Genomic DNA, 26,428 nt, shown 5'->3' on the forward strand with positions numbered 1-26,428 from the left:
GCCTTACCCTACCCTGTGGGCAACACAGGCGTGCAGCAGGTCACTGAAACATTTTTTGTACAGGTAGAAAAGCGACCCTTAAAAGCAAAGTGGATCTCCCTATTGATATATCTGGCCAAAAATTGAGAACCCCAGGAAATGGAAAACCATTGTCCAAGAGGACACAATACATCAATGCTTTCTTTACACTTGTTTGAAAACGGAATATTTATTTAATCACCTGTTCATAAAAGGACACCTTTGACATGAATTTCCAGATTTTTTTATCAATTCAACATGATTAATTTTTTTTTTTAATTCCTCAACTATCTGACAAATATGAAGCAACAGCTTCCAAACCATTCCAGAATTGGTCAAAAAAATGTTTCTGAATTCTCAGTTAATTTGGGTACAAGTCTGACAACATTTTAAAAAATACGCTCATATTCATATAGTTCAGAGTTATGAAAAATTAAAAAAGTTAATGAGGAAAAAATTGTCATGAGTACACAGAGTTTTTCTCACTAAGTACTCAAGCCATTCTATAACAACTTGGGTAAGTCAATCTGTTTTTATGTTTTGCTTTGTGTTGTGAATGTCAATTAACTGTTTAATGATAGTTGAAGAATAGCCAGGATATAAAAAAAAAATTGTTTGCCTTTTATTTCATGTATAAATGCTCACAAATTCTTTTCCTTAAATTAAACTATCAAAAGAAATTTTATAAATAAAAATAGAAACTTTCACTAGTATTTTATACAGGTTAGCATCTGTATGTTCGTGGTTCATGTCAAGAACAGTTACATTAAAATTTTGGCAGCTGAAGGAATAGTTTGTAAGTGAAGATAAAGAATGTTAAAAAGCCAAAGGCAATGTACACACAATATTTTTTTATTTTACATACAATTTATTTAATTACTGATTTGTATGACCATATGAAGTAGATTGTATGAAGGTAGTCCAAGTGGCTGTCAATAAAGGTATCCAAAAAGTAGAAGAAAACTATTTTGATACCTTTATTGACTGCCACCCAGACTATCTTCCAATAAAAAACTGGTAAGGAAGTTTAATTACATCCTGCAGTTTTTTTAAGGATATGCTTTGAAAAAGGAGATGGGTAATTTAAAAATGACCAGCTTACATTTATTATGGATCATGTATTGCAATATATTCAATGAAGAAAAAGCGTTTTCGACAAATTTGTTTTTAAATTAGATTCTGTACATATGTAACTTGTAGTATATACATAAGCTTGTGCTATATACTACTTAATAATTACACTTATAGGGGACTTCACTCTTTATTGACATATTTCTTATCATTCATATAAGCTATGATAGATTAAAAAAACAAAATTGTATATAATAGATCACAAAATATTTTATTTCAGAACATTAAATTAATTAGACAATAATTCTAATACCCTGAGTAGAGAACAAAAAAAAAAAAAAAAGGAGACAAAGTAATAAAAAAATAAAATGATTTTATACTGTAATAGTAATATCAATATCGAAAAAGTTCTAATTTTTTCTTCACCTAAAATATACAGGTACAGAAATAAATTAAATACTGACCATTTAGGTATATTTATCATTTTCTAAATTCTTTGAAAATAATTCTGTAATATTGAAAAAATATATAAATGTAGAAAGCAATGTATCGAAAATAAGAAACTGTTTCAATATAATCAGACCATTTAAAATATATTAGTGATTTGAGCATTTTTTAAATACTAATTAATACTACTAAAACTAATAATCCATTTGTTAAAGTTTAATAGACGTTACAAGTTCACACGGTTTACTTTGCTAAATGATGGCAATATAACTATAACCATCATCATCATACATTATTTGAAAAATATCAGTATTAATTTAAATAAATAACAAATCTGTAGTCAGGCACCCGTTTAGATGGGATAGGCCCAACGAACCATATAAGGAGTCGGTACGGTGTATGGTATATAATTGGTCATACATACCTGAAAACTTTACTTAAATTTTCTAAAATCAATCTACTAAATCCTTACAAAACTCAATAGAAACTGTTTCCAGATCTAAATTATAACCATATACCAATTTTTGAAACCAACAAAAGATAATTGAGTAATCTGAATTACAAGTTAAATTTATATAAATAAAACCTATTCAACTAATAAAACTAAATATATCAATAAACATTAAAATATAAATGTAAAGATTTTTCTCATTTTTTTAGCTGGAAGTAATCTAATAAAACTAATAAATAGTTGGAAAAAAAATTAACAATGCTTTCTACGATGTGATGTGGAGTGAGAAAATGATAAGTAGTAATCACTTATTTGCAAAATCCAAGTTTTACTAACAAATTTTTTTGATCTTTAAATTGTAAAAATTACTAGCTAAACACCATGCGAACCCTTTAAAAGATAATTTACAAAATGTACAATTTTTATTTATACTTTTCATTCTGTATCTTTAAAAAACCTCATCCACTACTTAGATTAAAAAAGGTTCTCCATAGATTTTAGCATTTTCTATTATTAGTCATACCGATAAAAAAAAAAAGTTATACTGGATCAGTAAAGAGATTCAATATTTTTAAGTAAACTTATTTTTAAATTTAAATTTCTTATTTAATAGTACATCAATCATTCATTAATTATAATCAAATAAATTATCGAAGTGGAGAAAAAAAGAAACAAATTTAATTTTCCAAAATTAAATTTTTAAAACTACATAATCCATTCACAATAGGATCAAATTTTAACTGAGAAATTTTAAAATTAGGTGATTTGTACTATAAAACTATAATATTGAATCTCTTATTATTAAAAAAATTTCATACCATTAGAAAACATATATAAGAAAATTGTGTCAGATTTTGCAATCAAATGGTTAATTGGTAAGTAAAACAGATTTTTAAAAATTTCATGAATTATTATAAACATTATTACAGTCAACTAGACGATATTAAAACCATGAACCACAGGTTCTTAACCTTAGATCCATAGACCCCTGAGTATTGTATAACAGAAAAAAATTATTGATAACAAATATGAAATTCATCAAAACAGATTGTCATTATCAGCAAAAAATTTGGATCGAATAATAGCATTTATAATTTAATATTTTTTTTAAAGATATAAATCACTGATTTATTAAGTAAAAAATTTTTAAATTTGCATTCAAACTTCACGTGGCTTCAAGCTAAGTGTCTCGGCCTAAATTTTACTCTTGAGGGGTCCATAGAACAAAAAATGTTAAGAATCTCTCGTTAAAGTAAATATTTTAATAATTTTTTTTTTAAACAACTAATCAATCTGGTTTAAAAAATGACTAAAAGCCAGTTTGAATGATTCAATAAATCAGAAAAAAAAATTATAAATTTTCCCTCTTTACTCATTAGAGGAATGACAAAATGGCGAAACCTACACACAGCTGCCCACGAAAAAATAAAAATTCAAAGCATCACAAAGGTCTAGAATATTAACACATAAATGAAAATTGAGAAATTTGATAAAAACCTACAGCCTAAAGGTAATATAAATATATATGTACACAATAACACTGATATTTCTCCATAACAAGAGATCCAAATTTATATAAATTTTCCTCTTGTAGTATATCATAAAAAAAGGAACCTCTTCTGTGCTTTTATCTCTTAAAGACTCATTATAAACAATATCATAGCTAGGTAATTTAACAGTTCACAGGTTGTACAACATAAAAATAACACAGTAACAACCATTGCTCTTTTGTTTTCTTTGCAATACTTAGCAAGCAAATCAAAGTCCAATGCAAATGCGTATTTAATAGAACTATATAGATCGAATGACTTATACTAAAAATTAATAATAGAACTCCAAATTTCATCTAACAAAATAAATGTACCATTTTCAGCTTACTACTCATTCACTGTTTAGTTCAAATATTTCTTAATCTTATACCAAAGAAGGTTCTTCATCATACAGAAAATATCATTCCGTAGATACTTAAGTTCAAGAAAAACTTTTCCTAACACCAAGACAAATTAATTTAAATTTAATAGATCATCAATCAGTTATACAAATGGGATAAAATAGTACGTAATGATTTTAGAATCAGACCATTCTCAGTAAAATTGATTTCTTTAAAAACCACATTAATATTTCTTATATTAATAGAAGTATAATTTTTAAGTCAGTCAATGTAAACTAGAATGCTACAGAAAATAGACACAACTTTATCTGAAATCAAATCATAAATACTAATCCTAAAAAAAAAGTCGAAAAACACATTTGTAATAATAGAGTATTATACAACAAAATTTATTCGATATGTTGTGAAATAAATGCTTCATTATAAATATCAATATATTAACAAAACCTGGCCTTAGAAAACTTCTGTTTATTTATCTTTTTTTCCTCTGTTTTTTTCATTTTATAAACACATTGCGAGTGAATAATAATCATTTATGCGTTGTTTAATAATGAACACTTTAAAATACAAATCAAACTAGTTCTCACATTGAGCATATAATTACCAAAAATGTTCAGAAAGCTTGAAATAACAAAAATAGTAGGTAATCTATAAGACGGAGTTTATTAAAAAAAAAAAAATCTTTATTTTGTACTAAAATTCAGTAGATAGCCTTTATTTATAAGTGACATCCCAATAAATTGAAATGAGCTGTAAATAAATATAATTGAATACATGATGAAGTAATTTACTTCAAATTATTACTATAGAATCTTACAGTTAGTGATGAATAAAACTTTAGAAATTACAGCTAATAAATATTATTTATATGCCATCTTAGACACATTCATGATTTACTTGAGTAAATTAAAATCAACCAGATATTGATTTAATATTTAAAGAAGCCAATATGACTTTAACAATTGATGACTAAGGAACTGCAAAAACTCATTTGACACATTCCTCAAGATAAATCTTAAAATATATATATTCCATTTCAAAATTAAAAATTATTGTTACTTAGAAAAAATTTGATATGTACATTATGTAGCACAACTTTTTTAATGTTTCATCAGAACAAAGATACTTTTTAACAAATTATTCGTTAAAAAAAAATCATATTGATTTGAAATATAAAAAATTGAACATATTGTAAAAGGCCTAAGAAATTGTGAGTTGTCACTTATAAAAAAAGGTGTAAAAGGCCTTAAAAAAGAAAAGAAGAATGAGTGTTTATAAATTTTAAAAGTTATAACAAAATATACTAGCAAAAAACAAACTAACTTACAAAACATACAATGAGATTCACTTTAATAATATGTAATATCTCAAATATAAGCATACCATTTGTAAACACAATAAGAAATTTTATAGTTATATAAAAAACAAAACAAAAATATGTCTAAAGGCAAAGTAGGCCTTAAAAGCTATTTAAGTTTTCTAAGAAAACATTATATTTTATTATAGAATTTTGTGCACTATATTAGTTCACTTATGATTTCTTCCTCGTTGTTGTTTTTTTTTTTATTATTATTTTTCATTAATTGTTTTTCAATTTTTTTGTAGTAGTTTTTTTTTCCTTGATTGGGAAAGAAGTGATGGAGAAATAATTAATATTATACAACTCGATTTAAACATTAAATAAAATAATAATAAATGAGATAGTCACGTTATATGTAAATAATAACTTTTTTGAAATTAGGTATAATATATAAGCCTTAAAAATAAATTTAACAGACAAGTGAGAAGGTAATTCTGAAGTTGATCACAAAAGTTATGGGGCATTGTTTCAGATCCATCGTAAGACTTAACATCATTTAAATATGCAACTAAACAAAACTAAACCAATTAGAAATCAGAAATAATTTCTGAAATACAAATGAAAAAATTTTAATTAATAAAGCCTCCAATTACTACTAATTTTGTTGAGCCCAAGCTCAAAATAGTAGAATTTATTTCAACTATACTTAATAAAAAAATAATTATCGATTTCCTGAATCTTAAATGCTACAATAAGAATGTGACATGAAATGCAAATGGAACAACCATTTTAAGAAAAAAACATTCTAAGTAAAATAAACTTATCTGGATTTAATTTCAGGCAGAAAAACAATTAAAAAGTATCATCAGTGACAAATATTGCCAGTAAAACTCTGTCTGAATATTTTTATTTAGCAATCAGGTAGTTCAGATCTACACCATACATGTCTATTGATGAATTTTTAAGACAATAAAGAAACAACTAAGTTTACCAGAATCGCTTCCAGAACTAACACTCTGAAGGAAGAATATCGAAATACATCTCAGGAATTCATTCAAAATGTGACCAATCGGTAAGCTGCGATAAATGCAGGAGTTGAGAGAAAAATCAAACAAATTAAGAATTTACTTTGAACATGACTTGTTAAAATTATTGAAAGACAAAGATATTAATAAAGAAGATTATAAATCATGAAAACTTTTTCTAAATAATTGATCAACCAATCGTGTGATTTTATTAATTGTTTTCAAATCCTTTCTCTTCATGGTAAGAATTAAACATTTTATTATTGGCGTAACTTAGTCCTAGAAAAGCCTCTTCATCATTATTATTTTGGAATGAAAAACCTGAGTTGAAAAATATAGAGAACACAAGATAAAGAAAATTAACTAAATAAAATAGAAGATAATAAATTAAATATTTCTTCTTTATAATTCTATAAATCATATTGTTATAAGAAAACTAGATAGAAAGTCCAAATATACAGATTCTTGTTGAAAGACTGTAATTTGTATCATTTCATAAAAATTTAAACACAACAATATTTTTTTTTTGGGGGAAAAAATAAAATAAGAAAGATTATCCCATTACAACTAAAGATAAAATAACAAATTTTAAACTTAAAAGCTAAAAGAAAAAGAAAAAATTCTAAAATAAATAAATAAACTATAATAAAATTAATAAACTTTAATGAGCTATAGATAAAGCCCAAGAACTAAATTATAGAACTACCTTAAAAACTAATAAAATGTCTTACGACTGAATCTTAACAATGTCATGGATCAATGAGGTAATAAATAATATGAGAAACTACAGAATACCTATGTACAAAATAACAAAAATAATATACATAAAATAAATATTTATGTATGTACATACAAATACATCAATTATTCAGATTGAAAAACAGATCACAATAACGTCGCAAAGCTCAACTCAAAAGTCATCAAAGCTTTTTTATCTCCAAAATAACATCGATCACCATTTTATTTTCAAAATACGACCTGTAAAGTAAAACATGCCTACTCAACCATCCAAGTATAAAAGTTTTTTTTGTGATTTTTTTAATGTTTTCCAAGTGAAATTATTACATAATTGGTAACTAAGACAGTTTATACACAATAGAAATAAACTACCTATATACATCAGTTGAGTTAACTAAAATCTAAAATACATCGTCATTTGACTGATTTTTTTATATACACATACCCGTTTAAAAATGTGATGCTTCATTATTAATATCCCTTCAAATACATTTTTAAAGTATAATTATTAATTAATTAATAAATATATTGACACGTATGTATACATAAATATGTATAAGGTGAATAATATTAAAAGATAATGTTACAAAAGTAACGCATATATACCAATATTACCATATTTAATTTTGGCACGATTAACTCTTGGCACATTTTTCCGAGTCGAACATATAATTTCATCGTCGAAAGTTTAAAAAAGGAGCTGAGAGATGTTAAAAAGAGTTATATAAATAAATAAAGAGTTCATATCTTGCTAGTGGAATCCGATCAGCTGATTTCATTCTTTGGAGTCAAATAAAGTTCATCTATTGGAACGGGCATGCTTCGTGCTGACTGTTTCTTCTGAAAATTGTTAGTTAAAAAATAATTACACTTTAAATTATCAATTGCAATAATGATGAAATTGTTTTAACATAATGTTAATTATCGTAATATAGTAACTTTCTAATGACTTTTTTTTTTAATAAATCAAAATTAATAACTATCTAAAAAAAAAATCTTCATTAAATGTTTATAGTTATATAATTGTTAAAAATACATTGCCTTTTAACATAATTAAGATTAATTGATCAAAAAGACAAAGAAGAAGAAAAACCAGTTAGGGAAATGGAATGAACAACATAAAATACTGCTGATAAATATAAATGAATATGACAAGAATGGATAATTTGATGAAATTCAGTTTATAACAAATTGACCAGTGCTCTAAGGAGAGGAGTTAGATTTGAAAATAGTTCCATACAAAAAATGGTTCCAAAAGGTCATCTAATTAATTAATAAAGAACAACTGAAGTTTTGAATTTTCCCAGAAATTATTATATAGGAAAGTATATTACCCTTAGAACCCCCAATTTTAAAAAAAAAAAATCAAATCTTTGCATGTAAAGGATTATTAACCCAGCAGGATTGTTTTAATTTTTTGCTCCCTATGAGGTGTCCCAAAAGCATTTATCTCATAGTAGATGATTTGTACTATTTTTTTAAAAAAATATAATTGGATGTGATGATGACAAAAATCATTAGGATTACTTTCAATGCAATTTGAAATTGAAATTGTATATTGCTAATATTGAAACATAAAAGAGGGACTAACATAAACAAGCGGCAATAACATCAAAGGGTTAACGGAAGGTATGCAAAACTTCTATTCAATGCTAGCGGTGCATGCAGTAGGCCTTCTTTGGCATGTTTTAATATTTTTACTTATTTCATTGCAATTTCTCTCTGCCTTCTAGTAAATAATAAAAATCTGGTGCGGTACACCACTTCACACAACTTTTACTTACGAACCTACTAACGTCTCCAATATTTTGAGTAGGTTGGTGGGCTCATTTTCTAGCTATCACTATTTTTTAAGATTTTCCAAAAAAATCTAAGACTAGAAAGGGGGAAAATTTTGAACAAAAATTGAAAAATATAACAATTGGCAGGGATTGGGCGATATAATTTTTTCAGACTCGACCATGTCTATATTTCTGTTTTTTTTTTCTCCTTTGTTTATTCAACAAATTTTTAAATATTTTGTATTAACCTATTGCTTATTATTGCTAACAATGAGAACTGGTTATTCATTTCAAATAAACCAAATTACCGGTACTTCAGACGAAGATTTATTGACCATTCAGCATTTAAGCCCTGTTAGACTATTTCAATGAGGATAAGACCTAACTGGTATTAAAGAGAACTTAATTTCATATTGATTCACCAATTTTTTCAAAATCGTTAGAGCTGTTTTGGAGAAAATAAAAAAAAAAATGTCAAAAATTGATTCCATCAAGTGCCACTTCCAGTCAGACAATATTAGCGAAAAACTTGCTTTCACATCCTAACCATAACCCTGCCTTAAATATGTAATTTTAGTTTCTTACGACTTTTTGTTTTCGAGACTTTGTAATTTTTTTTTTTTTTGTAAGACTAGGTTTTTTGGACTTAGGGGAACTCAAAACATACATTTCCATCGAAAACTCGGATTCGGAATTTTGCACGATCGCAATACTTTCCTATACTATATACTCCTTATACTGAGTAAATGAAAGTAAAAAATTATAGTTCTGGTGATGCCTTCTAGTCAAGGCCCAGCTTCGACAGTAGTCTTATTCTAAATATAATATAATTCATTACCATGTCCATATCAATGAGTTTTCTTTTCTGCTACAAGGCATCACTGGAGAAAAATAAAAATTCATTCATAAAAAAACTGAACTTTTTTTTTGTGAATTATTTACTTAAGAAGTGTCATAACGGGCATAAGTCTCAGCAAAAATTGTAGAGGTTAGGGTGGTAAACATGTACAGTGGGACACCTTGCATATACAAAAACATCAATACATAACGGAATATAAATATATAGTGGATGTGGTTGATCAGGAACAGGCGGTCCGGATAATGAAGAATATTGGGAAATTTTATATTTTATTGTGTGCCAATGATTTAGGCCTGATTTGCTGCCCTTGAATGTCAAAAACTTAGTCCAAAATGTTGGGACAGAATAAAAAATAACTTTCACTTTATTTCATGGTGTATTTTCTAAAATGACTGCACTCCCCAATTAACTTCTCCATAGTATATAAATATGCTTTGTATGGTCAAAAATAAAATGAACAAGAAAATTACATGAAAATAATACATTGAGAAACTTTCAACTCAGATTAGCCAGTAGTGTTGGAAACAACCTGAATTTGTATTAAAGAAGAGCAGATGTTTTTATATCTCAGTATCTCACGAGTAAATTTAATCTGACCGAATAGACACATCCAAATTACATACATCATGATTGCCACAACCATTCCGTAGTGGTGAAAATAAGTACTAAGTTTCAACATCAGATCAATGCATATGCCCAAGTGTGTAACACTTTATGATGATTAGCATAAAATGATAATAAACATACTTCGTGTTAATATGTAATGGCTATAACACAATTTTTGTTATTTAAATAAATAATTTCACAGAGGAATCATTCCTTACATTTCCCCGTTTTGAGGTAAAGAAACCCTTTGACAGACAGACAACTACAACATGAAACAAAACTGAGTTACTATGGCTGTTTGGAACAGAGATGTTCACTGTATAAAGACATGAACGAGGTTCTATATACAACAAATCATACAAAATCAACTCTTTTATTGCTAATTACAAAATCTGAACTTTAAATTAGAGCGTACAAAAATTTTAATGGAATTCTAGCTATATTGAAATAACGATAGATGACTGGAAGACTTTTTAGCTATTTTTGAATTGTTTCAAAAATTAATTTATAAATTTTAACATGGAGATAATTACTTAAACAACATATTATTAATCAAAGTAAATAATTCCACCATTATCACAGGATTTATTTTTTCTATAAGAAGTACTAATGGTTACAAAAGTAAAAGTTATTAGAATAGGAATATAATTGTTAAAATTCTATTCAAATATAACAACTGAACTACAAATGTTAACAAAAGTAATATCAATACATTAAAATATCAGACTATTAGTTAAATATCTTTATTAAAAAAAATTATAAAAGTACAAAACAATAAAATAATAGTAATTTCAAATATTTTATAACAAATGAAAAACAATTATCAAAAAATGAAACCTAGACAATTCAGACCTATTCATAATTTTTTTTTTTTAAAGCGGAATAAGAAAATTCAATATTACTCCACTAAGAAATAATTCGAGATCTGCTTGGATCACTTCACAATATGTATAACGTTATGAGGTATCAGTAGGGCCAATATATTCTGACATATATCTTGACAATTGGGATTTAGCAACAACATGGCATCCGTGTCCCAGATTGTCCAGTTCTGCTTCGAATAAGACATCATTAATTAATTTCTCAGCAAATATCGACTGAAGGCTATCTAACTTTTCCAATTTCATTGCCCATATTCTAGCTAAAATATCATAACGACTCACAATTGGAGGATCCTGACATATTTTGACTAACCCTACAACATTATTGGATTCTTTTTGACATTTCGTCTCTAACATCGAGAAGGGTGTAGGTGTTGAAGAGAAAAATTCAGAAGAATCACTGGAAGTAAGGTATGATTCAGAAACAACTTCAAAAGAAGTCTGACAATTAATGGGTTTAATTGCAGCACTATCCTTTTCTGAGCTTGTACAATATTTATCTTCTTTTTCTTTCTAAAATTAAACGCATAAAATAAGTAAATAATAAGTTTTAAATTGTGTTTCGAAAATATAATAATAGAAAATAAAAATACTCCCATTAAGTGAATAAATAAATAAAAAGTAACAACATAAAGTAAAAAATAAAATAAAACCAATTCTAAATTACAAAATGAAACTAAACATACTTTTGTAATGAAATGTTGTGAACTCATCATAAAACAAAACCTCAAGAACTTAATACAAAATTTACAAATTTTGATTTAAGGCTGGAATATTTAAAGCAATAATCAATATTGACAAACTAATCATAATTTGAATCCTTTATTTTGGGAGGTACCATTGTTGTGACAAAAACTCATATTTGAATATGAAAATTAAGTCAAAGCTGATATAAATCTAAGGAAACCTACTATGATTGACAAACAAGCCAAAATTCACAAGTTTGCTTTAATAATTGTTTGCCTTAATTTTTATTCATTGTTTATTATTGCTAACAATAAGAACTGTTAATGTTTTGAGGATATATATCCTATATTGAATATTGAGATTTCAATGAGGATAAGAGCTAGCTGATATTCATTCACCTCTAAAGACTGTTTAGTTGTACGCTGGCGCGCCGAAATTAATCAAAATGCCAATGATGCAAATCAAAAGCCGTTTTGGAGAGAATAAAAAAAAAAAATGTTAAAAATCAATTGTATAAAGTGGGACTTCCGGTTGGCTGTTTTTATCACAAAAGTTGCTGTCACATGCCAGACATATACTTACCTTAAATACTTAATCTGTTTTGTATGAATGTTTGTTTTTGAGCTAGGCTGTTCACACACGGACTCACGGACACACAGGTAGTGAAAGTAAAATTGGTGTTAAATTTATTGTTTCTTGGTCAAGTACAAAGGTTTCTTATTAAAAATAATCAATTAAAATGAAAAAAATAATGTATGTAATGAAAAAATTAATGACTTGTATGCTTCTAGGCGGCATTTTTCTCTAAATCTTTTAATATTTTGAACATTCTAGAATCTTTGAAACAAATACATCGGTAAACCTGTTGAAAATTATTTTTATCAATAAATATCCCTTGGAAATATAACTTATTGAATATGCACGATTTTAAGTCTGAAAACTTTATGTTTTTGACACTAATGTTTTTTTTTCTCAGATAAAAAATTAATTGCAAATTTAAAAATTTCACATCACACTTTCAATGAGATGTGAATGGAAAAGATAGGATGTTTTACTAATCTACCTAAAGTTCTATGATTTAAAACTACAGTAGCATAAAAATTTTAAAATAGAAAAGCTATAGAGAAAGTTAGTACAGATTTAGTTTTCTTGGGGTATTATCGTTCTATGATCACTACCCAAAACATATTAAAGCACCTTAGTATGTTAGAAATTCAAAATGTTGAAGTAAACTGATAGGCAAGAGTGTAATGAAAAAATCAATAGCATTTTTATTTTCTGTACCTCCAAAAACATATTAAAGACCTTTATTTGGTATAAACCCAAAATGTTAAAAGAAATGAATAAAGAACATGAGGATATAAAAACCAATAGCATTATAAATTTCTACACCACCGAAAACTTAATGAGTGACCTTAACTCCAAACAATAACTCTCATTCCCCCTTCTCCCCTCCTTTGAAGTAGAGTAACTACTTGTTATATTATTTTTCCCCTTCCCTCCTTGATTCTAAATTTCAAATGATTCTCCAATTTGTTTATAAAAATAAGCTATTATGAAATATTTACAAATTTAATGAGTAAATTTTAACTAATCAATCTATTGAAGTGAATTAAAGTATACAAATCTAGAAGTTCCAATACATGAATAAAATATGTCCATATGTTCCTGAGGAAATATGTCTAGAAAACCATATATACATTTTTCAAAAGAAACAAATTTCTTGTTGTGGGATAACAACCAAGAAATGGGAATAACTAATCAGTCTGATTGATTATTTTACGAAGCAAAAACTTTCTTCAACAGGCTTTTTAACGAACAAAAAGGGACTAGAAAATCAGCATTTCGTTAAAACAAAGTTCGAACTGTAAGAATAACAACAATGTAGATAAAATCAGTTTATATAAATAACATTTTATTTATTGAAACCTTCTATTCTAAATGCAGAAAGACTTTAATTATACCTCGAATTAATCAAATAAATAAAAAACAATTAAACATGAAATAAACAACATGTATGTTATATAAAATATGAATATTTACGTACACTAAAAAAAAAAAAAGAAATACATAGCCAAAAAATATAAATATATAATGTGTAATCATGTACACATTAATATTAAACACATATTAATATGTTTTGTTTCTAGACTTTTTGAACTAAATAAGAAAATAAAAATTTTGACATTGAACCTTTCTTAAACTTGCATACTAATACAAAGAGGCATATCAATAAGAAGCTGATAATTTATGATAAATGAACGATACGGAAAGAGAGGACAGCTAAATTACTTTTGAGAGAAAACTGATTTCAAGTAGTTAAGAAAAAACCACTCCCAGTGTTTATATGACAACCGTAACATTCTCTTTAAAGTATTTAGTCAGGCAGTTCAAAATATAAATAAAAGGGATATAAATAATTATTCATTGAGTCCATGGAAATAGATAAAATTGCAATGTAAATTATCATTTCTATATATTTTTTATATAATTAAACATGATAATGATATTAAACCTTTTAAGTTTATTGTAAAAGAGTTATTTCAAAAGTAGTTTGCATTTCGTTTTAACATAATTAGCTTATACTAAATACTAAAGAAGGTTCTAAGGGAAAATCAACTTATTTTTCTGGGCGATTCTATTTTGGGTTGTTATAACGAGGAGTTTCTTGAATCTATGTTTGTAGTAACAAGCGTTTACTGAATACTAAATTAAAACGTATGTTTTTTTTTCATATCTTTCAGCAGCACATACTTTCCTGCCCAATCCTTACAACATAAGTAATTTTTTTTTTTCAATATATTAAAATCCAAAATATTTAAATGGAATTATATTTTTATATTAAAACTCAATAAGTTTTTCAATAAAACAGAAAGATTTATAGAATCTAATTGTCTTTTAAATTAAGTAAAACAAAGTTTTACCTTTCTTCTGAATGGGAAGCAACCTTTCTTTTCTGGCTGCGGTACTGCTTGTAATATGAGGTCCGGAGAGGGAGTACCACAGGGGCCAAAAACATTCAGTTCTTTGTAGCACTCTGTTTCAATCATCTTTCGGAATTTGAAAAAAAAAAATATATAATTTAAGGATTTATAAAATTGCTGTAATAAAGAATATAAATAGAAAGAAGCTTTAAAGTATTGAGTTTATGGACAATATCAAGGCAAAAATAAATTATTAAAACAAAAGACATTATATTTATTTCAATAAAATTGTAATTTCTGTTTAGCTAACTCTTGACAATATAAAAATTGGATTTTATTTTACAAATTTAAACTAAACGTATAAAAAAAAATTAGAGCAGTTAATTTGTTCACTTTGTAGAGTGTAACTTTAGTAAGATAACTTTGATTAATTTAATTTACTAATACAAATTACCTATTAAAGCAGTTAGGCATAGAATAATAAAAGCAGTAAACCAACAATAAAAATATAGAGTATTGTGTTAAATTTCTTCCTCACCTCATGTTGCCAAGGAATAGAGACTGATCCCGTATTGAATTTTGAATAAAATGTATCGTCAGTAGCATCTAGGTTGACTCCCTTCACTGTAGAAAACTGCTCGATGTCAAGAACATCTTTGGCATAAACCGCATGTGGCTAAAAAAATAAAATAAAAAATAAGCATATGGCAATATTATATACAAAAATTATCAGCTGATAGAATCCAATGAGAAAATGTTTTAAGGCATGATAAAAATTGTTTTTAGAACTGATAAATGATATGAACAATATGATTTAAAATTATTACTTAATAAGAACAATATAGGAAGAATGAATGATACTTTCAAAGAAATGAAGGGTAACTTAGTTCTAAAATAATAATGAAAATCTTACATCAGGTACGAACGGAGGATCGACCATGCCAGCTTCAAGCCTTTTCCAGTTAATTGTTTTAAAGAAGTCATGCTGCTTCACTTCCCTTGCTCCGTATCTGCCGCAGTGACATCCCAATCGAGATTTAACTGTCTTCTTCAATAACTAATACAGATAACCAATAAATGTTAATTGTTCAATTATGGAATAATCATTTTTGAAACAAGTTTTAGATAAATAAAAATAGATTCTCATCTATCAAAACTTTTCAAAAATTCAAAACAAAGTAATGCTACTATGATAATAGCAATCCATTGTCCATAAATTAATATTAACCATATGGAATTTTATTATAAATCATATAGCTAAACTTGGATAACGCAATACTTAAAATAAAATAACCTTTTAAAAAAAACAATACAACACTCGGGGAAATTCACCTCTGTCAAAACAGCAAAAATATTTCAGAATATAATCAAGCATAGAACGATCTTTAGTGGCTTTTGATACATTTGTTTTGAGTGTTATCCTGATTTTTGAAATGTTGAAACTTTGAAAGAAAAAAGTTGATTTTTTTTTTAAAACCTTTTTTTATGATTTCCCACAAGACTTTCAGAGGATCTTTTATATTTGATATTGTTAATTTTTAATTCATAAGCTGTACTGTAGTAAAAGAAAAAACCCAATCAAAGAGGACTTAGACACCATCACAATTTTTATTATTTATTTACTTTGTACTTCTACTTTTATTCCTAGAGAGGAAAATTAGACTAGAAGATAACGCACCTGTCTACATAGAGATTTAGCTTCCTCTGGAAACTTTGACGAATACTTTTCTTGGTCTGATTTTACCCTTCTGTCCACTTCTTCCCTCTTAACCTTTTCTTTCCTTGCTCGAAATGGAGCCTGCCCTTCAATCATTTCATAAACAAGACATCCGAAACTGAACCAATCTGGACTAAAAGTATACCTCTCATTGTCGATCACCTCAGGAGCTGAATGTAAGAAAAACAAATGAATAAAAAAACTACTTGTAAGGAAGATAATGGAATAAAAGACAGAAGATAAGCATACCCATGTAGCCTACGGTCCCAACGCGGCCCCTCACCATTTCACCTTCAGGTATTTCTACAGCCAAACCAAGATCAGAGATTCTCACATGCCCAGCATCATCCAACAGAATGTTTTCAGGTTTGCAGTCTCTGTAAACTAACCCTTGATAATGAAGATGTTCCAGTCCACAGAGCACCTTAAAAATTATATAATAAAATTATTATTCTTTATAAAGTTTTAGAATTGATCAAATTAATTTCAGTGGCTAATAATAAATAAAATATTACCTCAGCAGCATAAAACCTAGCCCGGACAATGTCAAATCCTGGTTCCCCGCCCATATTATAGATATGGAATTTTAGGTCACCACCATTCATTATTGTCAGGACGAGGCAAAGTGCATCCTTCGTCTCATAAGCATATGCCAAACTCACCTAAACAAATTTTTTTATTTATTATAAATGAAAACTATTGGTAATTAATAACCAATATGCGACAGTGGTAGAACTGACAGAAATCTGTTATGCTAAAAGATTAACCGGTTTAGTCCCTGGTTACAGTGTAGTGACTTTCTTTGTTGATTAGTGACTTAAGTAACCATAACCATGTAATGAAAAGCTTAAGTAGGTAGTCCCCATCATTATTATCATGACTATGATGCTGCAAATTTTAACGATTGTTTTTAATAAAATGCTAGGTTAGTAAAATGCTAGAAAAATACTTGTTTTAAGTGGTTATATTTTTTTTTTTAAATAAAATTTTGTTTTTTGAAAACATTACATCTCCTGGTATATATAGTTGCATTTTTTTTGTTTACACCATCCCTGACCATTTATGAAATACACGAGAGGGGGTTATCCTATAGGAAACAAATCTATTCTAAACAGAGTGCGAAGGTTGTATTTTTATTCACTGGGATTACCACAAAATAAAAGTCAACCAGCCCAGGCCAGAATCAAATTGGTGTCAATTCAGACTCAGAACTGGTAAGGTGATACCTGAACACACTCAGCTACAAAAAATAAAACAAAAACAACTAAATTGGACCATTAAGGAAACATACAGCATATTATACTTAGGAGCCATTATTACTGTTAAAATATTCTGAGAAAGTTACTATGCAAACCCATTTAACTAGTTATGTTTGTTTAAACATGCTAATTTCAGAAACCACCAGTCCGATTCGAAAAATTCTATTTGAATTGGATAGGCCGTTAAATAAGGAAAGCTTTAATGTAAACAATATAAAATTAAATAAGAAAATAAAAATTTTATTTTATTTTTGTAAAATAAATATTATTAATAAAATTTTAATATATTATTTCATTTACAGAAGTTTCTTTTTGTCGGCCAATTCCAAGACTGACACAATTTTTTTTAGAGGTTGATTCTTTTGTTTATTTATATGAATTTCAGATGTTATTCTGTGAATTAGTTTCACTTGGCCATATAGTATTATTTTTACAAAACAGGGATGTGTGGTCCAAATTTAATGTGGGTTAAACCAATGGGCACAGCAGTTTTATAATAAAATAAAAGGAAAACAATAGGTAATAGTTTAAAAACAAAATCCATAATTACTATTTAATAATATATGTATACTCCATAATAATATATATATACTCTCACAAAATTGTATTCATGTATAAATAAACAATGGCCTCAGATAAGATATTCATGTTTTATTTCATAGGAAATGTTCAAAATCCACTAATTAACAACATCCAGATAAAAGAGACTAACTAGCCTTAAAGGATATCTTCCAAACTAACGTTTAAATAAAAAATCAATTACAGAAAATATTTAAATGACCAATAATAAAATGAAGCATAATGGTTTAAAAATTTAAAGAAGGTAATATAGCTCAAATTATAAATGTTATAAACTTTGAATAAATTAACTCAAGGTAATAATTTAATACCAATATTCTTTAAAGGCTAGTATTAAATGTCCTACTTCAGACCATAGTAATTCTCTCTATTACTTTAATGAGAATAATTAGGCCAAAGTAATCAAATAAATGTCCCTCTGTTAAGATATGTAAGTAAGTGCGTACTGTCTTTTAGCACCTCTACAATTGACAGAGGGTCTGGATTTTACCGTTGATAAAAAGATTCATTTGAATATTTCCTAAACTGCACTTCGATTTCATCATAGGCCAGTTCCAATACTATTATTGAGTACCTTTAAGGACGTTAGATAACTCAGCAAGAATAATTAAGTGACATATATACAGTAACATTACAGGAACTAAATAAATAAATAATAAATTACAGTAACCGATGCAAAAAAATCCAGCCCATAGAACATAAATCCGCAACTAATTTTAAAAATTAGTTTCTATCACACTTAACTCTGAAAAGCATCGATGGGGTCTAAAACTCTTACTAATTAGCTAATTATATTTATATAATTTTATAAAGTAATGAATTAGGTATTTTTATTTTGTTTTTCATCTACTATACCTAAATAGTTGCATCCTAGCAGAAAAGTTATGGTATAAGAAATTAAACAGCATTTCAGTTTGTGTTGAGTGAATACCATAACATATTAATTTGATTGAGTAGAATAAAAAATGAAATTTATTTTCAACTTTTGCCAAAACTGAGGTACAGTACTATATATGAATCTAAACAACATGAAAACACATTTATGTAGATCCTAAAACGTTTAATAAGCAGATAATGTTATGGACGTAAACAACCTGCTCCGGTAGTTCATCATTTCATTTACACATAATTTGATGTTCTTTAATTTGTTTTATTATAGATTTTTCACAACAATCTAACAATTAGAAACTATAAACGAAAAACCAAAAGAAAGATCTATTCAAAGAAAAATTTCTAATTCATTACTTGATGAAATTAATCACTAGTCTGGGGGCAACTGAGACTAGGAACATTTAGATATTCCCAATATTCCATGGTATAAATACTTCCTCTTGCAAAATTAATATCAATCCATATTTTTCATCAATATATCAGTAGTATCGATACTATCTTCAGATAAAATCATGATAAGTAATATCAAATGTCAATACTTTCCATTCATGAATACAAGATAATGATACTTCAGATAAAGTATCCCAACGTCCCTAAGACTTAGTCAGAGGAAATGAAAATGCGAATAGCAAATTTGTTAATAACGGGTAGACACTAATTCAAGAAACCACACTGGGAAGGAATGACATATTCATTTCATTACCAAGGATTAGAAAATACTGAATTTATTTAGAACAAATGAGAAAAAAAAATCTAAAACAAACATAGTATTTATTTATTCAAAATAATTAATTATTAAAATACAATAATAATCATTTAAATAAAGATCTGGGTCCTACATATTATCTTTAAAATATCATGGACCCTAATAAACTGATATTTTTTAAAAAATGACACATAATTCCAAAAAAATTTTAAGACAGTTTTTTCATTTACTGCATGAATACAAAAGCTTCTACTTTTAAAGAAAAATTATAAAAGTTAACAACAGAACTGGCCTATTTCCTACAAAATGTTTTCGTTTGCAAGGATTTTATGAATTGGAGAAATTTTATTTCTGAACAACTGATAAACATATGAAGGAACTAAGAACAAGTTTGACGAACCAAATGTTTGAATATACTTCACAGGTTCCTAGCTTCTTCTCTTCATAATATGAAAGAACTGAAAACCCTCAATCTACAATCAACGTATGATTACTTCCTTCTTAGACAATTTTCTGTTTCTGGTAATCTACTTTTTGTAGAAGATTCATTTTACAAAAACATCAAATGATAACATCTCATTCTATTTGTATTTTGACATTTCTGTCAGACTATCATAAGTTATCCTGAAGTGGTACTTTCTTACCTTCTTTTCTTTCCAAATATTGCAATTTGATTTTTCTGTTCCATAATTACCGCCCCAATATAACCAAATAGGAGGTCACCTAAATTAAAACAATTATCCTTATATTTTGTTACAATGATTCCTTAGTGACCGTACAAAAGAGTGGAAGTGAAACATTTACAAGAACTTCAAAACATGGATGGAAAATAGAAATGGAAACAATTTAAATTTTAAATTACCCCTTTTATTGTATTATATGAAAATTCAGTTGCAGTTTTCAGGAGAACTTAAAATATACAATATAGTAAAAATAAAAAATAGAATTCCCTGAATAATTTTTATACACATTGCCCAATCAAGTTTCACTATTTTATTGATGTCAAACAAATATGATGAAATACTTTTTTACTTTTTGCAAGTTCGGGGTCACCCTTAGTCCTATGTCCGCCTAATATAACTTGTACCAGCAATCAAATTGGAAATTGTTTTTACATACTGCAGATCGATGTGTTTTCAATAAAATAATTAATTGGAAATATTGAAAAATTTGCTTGAAATAGTAATTAGTTTATATCATTGCAAAATTTAATGACAGTATTGGCATCACAGCAGTCAACTTATTTAACACTTATCGTTAGTATGGTATATACTTAGTATTTAAACTGGGAATGGTATTCTTTTTTGAAACATCATTAATAACACCAAATAACCAATTTATTCTGAATAGAAACACAAAATAAAAAAAAATAAGACTGGTACCCCCACTTGACAGTTCACCTGTATATGTGCCCACAGATAGAGAAAGGTTGAAGAATTCAGAGATAAATAGCTTTAAGGACTGAACAGTACTATCTTGTCTATATAGAGAACTATTTCCTCTTCCCTCATGGTTTTTAGCCCTGATAATAACCCAAATGTAAGTTGCAATATGTTTTATTCACACTGACTTATTCCAGACAAAATATCCTTAAGTGGCAGAACATGGTCAAAATGTAACCCTCGATAAACTAAAACATAGATTTTCACTATTATATTTTAAAATAAATACAATTTATTAACTCACAACAAATTTAGAGTTGATTTTCTGTAGAATTTGTTTTTCGATTAACACCATAGCTTCTCCTTTTCTTTTTTTAATCCTTTTTTTCTCTAACTTCTTGCAAGCATACATTTTCCCAGTTGCTCGAACTTGGCATGCACATACTTCTCCAAAGCCGCCTTTACCAAGCACTCTGTACATTCTAAAAGTCTTGTAGGTTACAGGTTGACTAAAAAGAAAAACAAAAATTATATTAAAGGATAATTAAAAAAAAAAAAATTCAAGGTAGGATGCAACATTGTATAACAGGCAATAAAGGTGATAGGAATTTTAAAATAAAAATTAAAGTATTAAACTAAATAAATAAGTTAAACAATGACAAAAAATAAAATTAATTTTTTTTCTATATTTTTTACTTTCATAAATCATTATTTTTAACTATAATAGAGGTGCCACAAAATCAGTGTCACATTAGACAAAAAAGCTAAGAGAACTGATCATTAAATCATTTCCCACTGAGCATAAGCCTTAGGAAGTTTCTTTACCAGTCATTCATATATTTTTCACAACATATATTTTATATTTTTCATCATTCACACTAAATATTTGTAATTTACAAAAAATTAAAAAATACCTTTCAAGCCATTTCCATTGTAGGTACCGATGAAAATACATTGAATCCTCAAAAAGATGGAACGGTTCACCGGCCAGAAATGTTTTGACAGTTGCCTTCATATCATCAAACAATTCACGGTTACCAGAGGTCAGTTTCTCTTTAACTGCCTCGATCAATGATTGATTCAAAACATCTATCGGTGATGGTGCCTATAATGATATCACAACATAAATTCTAAAGTATAATAAAAAAAAACTTTCAAAAGCTTAAAAATTTAGCCTAGCCAAGACATTAAAAAAAAGTAATCCTGTTTGTAAAGGATTGTTTTAAATTTACACACAGGTTAAACAACCATCCATTCCTGCTGAAAAAATCTCCAGATTCTTTGGAACTGTTTCCTTAAGAAATTATAAATGTACAATACAAAAAAGTATAAAATAATAAAACCAGATTCATACTAATAATTGACACTTAAAAAAGTTAATATTTAGAACAAATAAATGCCTTAAGATTAGTATCTTTAATTGAAGGAATTGAAGCTAGCAAGATGGAAACATAATGGGGGTCAGGAAATTTCAGTCATGTTTGTTGTCTTCAAGTTCATTAATCTGGCAACCTTAATAATTTTAAACAAGAATATTTAACCAACAGGAAACCACAATCCGTCTGTCTAATTTCATGGGAGTATAATGATAAGTAGAAGATATGAAATCAATATAATTATTTTTTAAAACAAATAATTAATCATTTAAAAAATATAAGTAAATTTTAAATGTGGGTCAATAATTTATGTTAGAAGTTTTAATACTGTTATGAAGGTTCTTTAAGATAACACATATCACTTTCTTATAAACACATATCAAGAATTAGAAACAGGATCAAATAAATAGTAAAAATTGAAAAAAAATTAAGTTTTCAAATATTTTTTATATTTTCTTTTTTTTTTTCTGGAGTTTGTTTCCCAAACAAAGAAAATAAACCTTGACTATATCAATCAAAAGTTAATTATTTATAATAAATCTGTATATTTCTGAACAGAGTTTGAGGAACTCTGATCTCGGGAGAGATAACCCTTAACTGGAATTGTGGTAGGTCTTTCAATAGGTTAATTTCTGGTAATTGCTTATTTAAATTTCTATGTTTTATCTCATTTTACATCTGTTTTCAAACATAATTATATTGATATCAGGATTAAATTATTTTAATCAATTTCTGTTCAATTTTAGGTCATATTTTCATTAAGATGATTGGCAAAAAAAAGGAAAAGAGAATTTGAATTTGAATTTCTACAAACTCATTTAAACTATGCGGAATTGTATTAACAAAATAAGAACTATACATATCAATGATTAGGTTATACAAATGAAAACTAGATTCTATTTTTTAAAGAAAACTGTTGTTTAGATTTTTTAAATTAATTATGATTGTCGATTCATTAAATTTTCAAGATAAATTATACCAAAATATTAACAGTAAATTTTGCTTCTTTAGATTCCTTATACTCTCAGTTTTTAAGAATCTAATAATTATCTCTCACTTTCTTTTTTATTCATAATGCTCAAATTTCTATAGCCATTTCAACATATTTTTTTTATAGAGAGGTCAGGATATTTCCTCAATTCTAATAAAAAGGCACATACATACCACAACTACCAACCATAAATCATAAGTCGGTTAGTAAAATTTCTTTTGTTTCATTTTAATATCCCAAATTTAATTTATTTTGTTTATTTCCTGTTTAATAAACAGAAAAAGTAAATAAAATAAATAGTAATGTACTACCATAGTATTTTGAATGTATGTAAGTATAAATATACGTATTACTTAAAAACAAAATTTATAATAGAAAAGAATTATCTTAATTTTTGGTCATTCGACAATGTTATAAAAACAAAAAATTGTTATTTCTATCTTCAATAAGGATTAAAATCCTTCAGATTTTATAAATTGGGAAAAATAGCAACCATAGTCTGTCATACTTCATCTCATCCCTTACTACAAAACGAAAATCCGAAAACAATGTTTGAGAACACTAACAATCTTGAAACCCAAATGTTTTTGAGAAATTCAGACTGCAAAACTTACCATTGATAATATAAATATTAACACAAACCAGACAATAATGTCAAAGAAAAATCAATTATCATAAATTAAAGTTACATTTTACCAGTTGATTTGATAACAGCAACACATTTAATTTCAAACAAATTTACAGGGAAAATAAATCATAGTAAGGGAATTATTGTGTATTTACGAAAAATCCATGAGATGTATTATAGCTATGTTAACATCTTTATCAATTATGCATTTAACAAACAAACCAAAACAAATGTGATCCTAAACATATAGACTACTTTTTAAACAAAAAAAGTCTAGCTGATTGTCACATAAACTTTTAGGACTTGAAGGTCATAATTTAAACATAAAAGAAATTAAATTATTTTATTGGAATATATGATGCAAAGGAAAGCAAAATCAGCAAAAAACACAATACAACAAAAATGGGTAGAGAATAAAAAGTTAGTAAATATACAAAACAACAACATATAATTTATTTTATAAAATTACAACAGAATAAATTAAAAAGTTCTGGAACACAGTAATATTCAATACCTAAAAATAAAACCTAAAGTAGAGAAAAATTAAAAAGGTCCTTTTCAAATAAATATTATCAGTAAATGGAGACCATTTGTTCCTTCAAGAACAAAATATACAATTATATTTTTATGTGTGAAATTAATAATCATAAAGCATTGAGATGCTAGATCATAACTTTATCAACATTTAAAATAGAAAAGAACTCATGTTAATACATGACACTCACGTGATTTTTCAGGTATCTGTCATATATGTTTTGTGCTTGATCCACCCTATTCTCATCAAATTCCACTTCATACTTTTCCTTTAAATATCAAGATAAAATTAATTTTGGAATATTTGTGAATTAAGGAACTAGTAAAAACTAAAAACAGAATACTTACAATAGAATCAAGGAAAACATTATACCTATGATATTTCGGTTTGGCTTCTTGACAAAATTGTCTAAACAAAAGCCTACCGATTGGCTGCTGATCAACAACATAGCTATACTTTACATCTGAAAGTAAAATGCAGTGAAAATGAAAATAAGATTTATAAGATTCGAAGATACACATATTTCAATCATGAATAGCAAAAGCTCACCTATTTTGTTTTTTAAATGCAAACATTGAGAAACATGGGGGAATTGTAATATTTTCTTCCATTTTTTGCTCTTTCCCTTGTTACTATCTGCACCACCTAAAATATTGGAATGGTTAAAATAAAAAATTCAACTGTTTCCCATAAATGATTGTCATTAATAAATTCATCAAAAGATAATAATTTATGAGGTTAATGAAAAGGAAAAATACAATGGAATTTCTTTTTTGTGTTAAGAAACTTTATTAAGGTCAAAAAATATGTTTCAAATAAAAATTTTATTTTTTATAGTTTCAATATTGTCAGACTAACCATTAAAATATATACTCTGGGAAGAATTTCAGAATTAAAGAAATAATACTAGATACTAAAATATGCTTTTATTAATTCAAAAAAGAGAATGTGTAATGAGTGAACATAACCTAATACATGCCAGTATTATTGTGGCTCTTAGGCAATAGCCAACTAATGTAATATTCACCCAAAAATCGTCTGCACTCTTTATATAACTTAAATAAAATCGCTAAACAAAAAATATTTTGAAGCACATGTGGTAAACAAAAACATAAATTAATAATTGGTCACCAAAAGGGAAGTAAACAAATATGTAAACACGAGATCTATTTATTGCATCTTTATCTCAAGGCAAATATGTTTAAGTATGTTCATTACAAGAGATTAGGAGAAGTGTTTAGGTGGTTTTAAATTTAATGCTGGCCCTGTATACTGTAGGAAAGGAGCTTTTAATGCTCTGTTTATTGATTTGTCAGGGAGTGTGTGTGTTGAGAAAAGAGACCGTTCCTTACCTTCCCTGGCTTTGAGATAAACCGTATTGGCCACAATATTCTCCAATTCCATTAGTTCCAGTTTGATGGATTTCCCGTCCCCCGGGCCGATGACGACCCGTTCCCATTAAAGAGGTGTATGACTTGATTTTAAAATACGATGGGGTGTGGTGGTGTCGGTCTCTAAAATGGCGACAACGGGCACTGTGCTATAAGCTGGACTGCAGGTGCCCCTCTCCGAAGACCGCGGGTTCCTCAAGGTGCCTGAGGACAATACGAAGAGAAGAGTATCAACTGGGGCTACTTGGGCCTCATCGCACACTCCATCGGCACTAAGCTATCTCTACCAGCGGT

The 26,428-nt window shown here is 27.3% G+C and overlaps 1 protein-coding gene across 2 annotated transcripts; it reads right to left on the bottom strand.

The window, feature by feature from the left end:
- Positions 1-26,428, bottom strand: Gprk2 (G protein-coupled receptor kinase 2). 2 transcript variants are annotated; one of them, XM_014426254.3, is made up of 13 exons: positions 26,096-26,423; positions 25,293-25,388; positions 25,091-25,206; positions 24,934-25,011; positions 22,128-22,318; positions 21,518-21,722; positions 16,912-17,058; positions 16,646-16,820; positions 16,358-16,566; positions 15,593-15,736; positions 15,218-15,355; positions 14,680-14,805; positions 1-7,781 (listed from the first exon to the last, which is right to left on the bottom strand). In XM_014426254.3, the coding sequence occupies exons 1-13, from the start codon at positions 26,145-26,147 to the stop codon at positions 7,707-7,709; spliced, it is 1,752 nt and encodes a 583-aa protein (XP_014281740.1). In that variant the 5' UTR covers positions 26,148-26,423; the 3' UTR covers positions 1-7,706. The 2 variants fall into 2 exon arrangements, with proteins under 2 accessions (XP_014281740.1, XP_014281739.1); XM_014426253.2 differs by lacking the exon at positions 1-7,781 and adding an exon at positions 11,010-11,581 and having other exon boundaries at positions 26,096-26,428.

This window comes from Halyomorpha halys, unplaced genomic scaffold, assembly GCF_000696795.3.
Source record: "Halyomorpha halys isolate HHAL.00 unplaced genomic scaffold, Hhal_1.1 Scaffold566.1, whole genome shotgun sequence".
NCBI lineage: Eukaryota > Metazoa > Arthropoda > Insecta > Hemiptera > Pentatomidae > Halyomorpha > Halyomorpha halys.

Excerpts from the sequence above, each read along its gene's own strand:
- Gprk2 (XM_014426253.2), bottom strand. The coding sequence starts at position 26,147 with ATGGAATTGGAGAATATTGTGGCCAATACGGTTTATCTCAAAGCCAGG. Across the intron at positions 22,319-24,933 it reads ACAGATACCTGAAAAATCAC|GCACCATCACCGATAGATGT; the intron begins GTGAGTGTCATG and ends ATATCATTATAG. Across the intron at positions 14,806-15,217 it reads CTATTCCTTGGCAACATGAG|ATGATTGAAACAGAGTGCTA; the intron begins GTGAGGAAGAAA and ends AAATTCCGAAAG.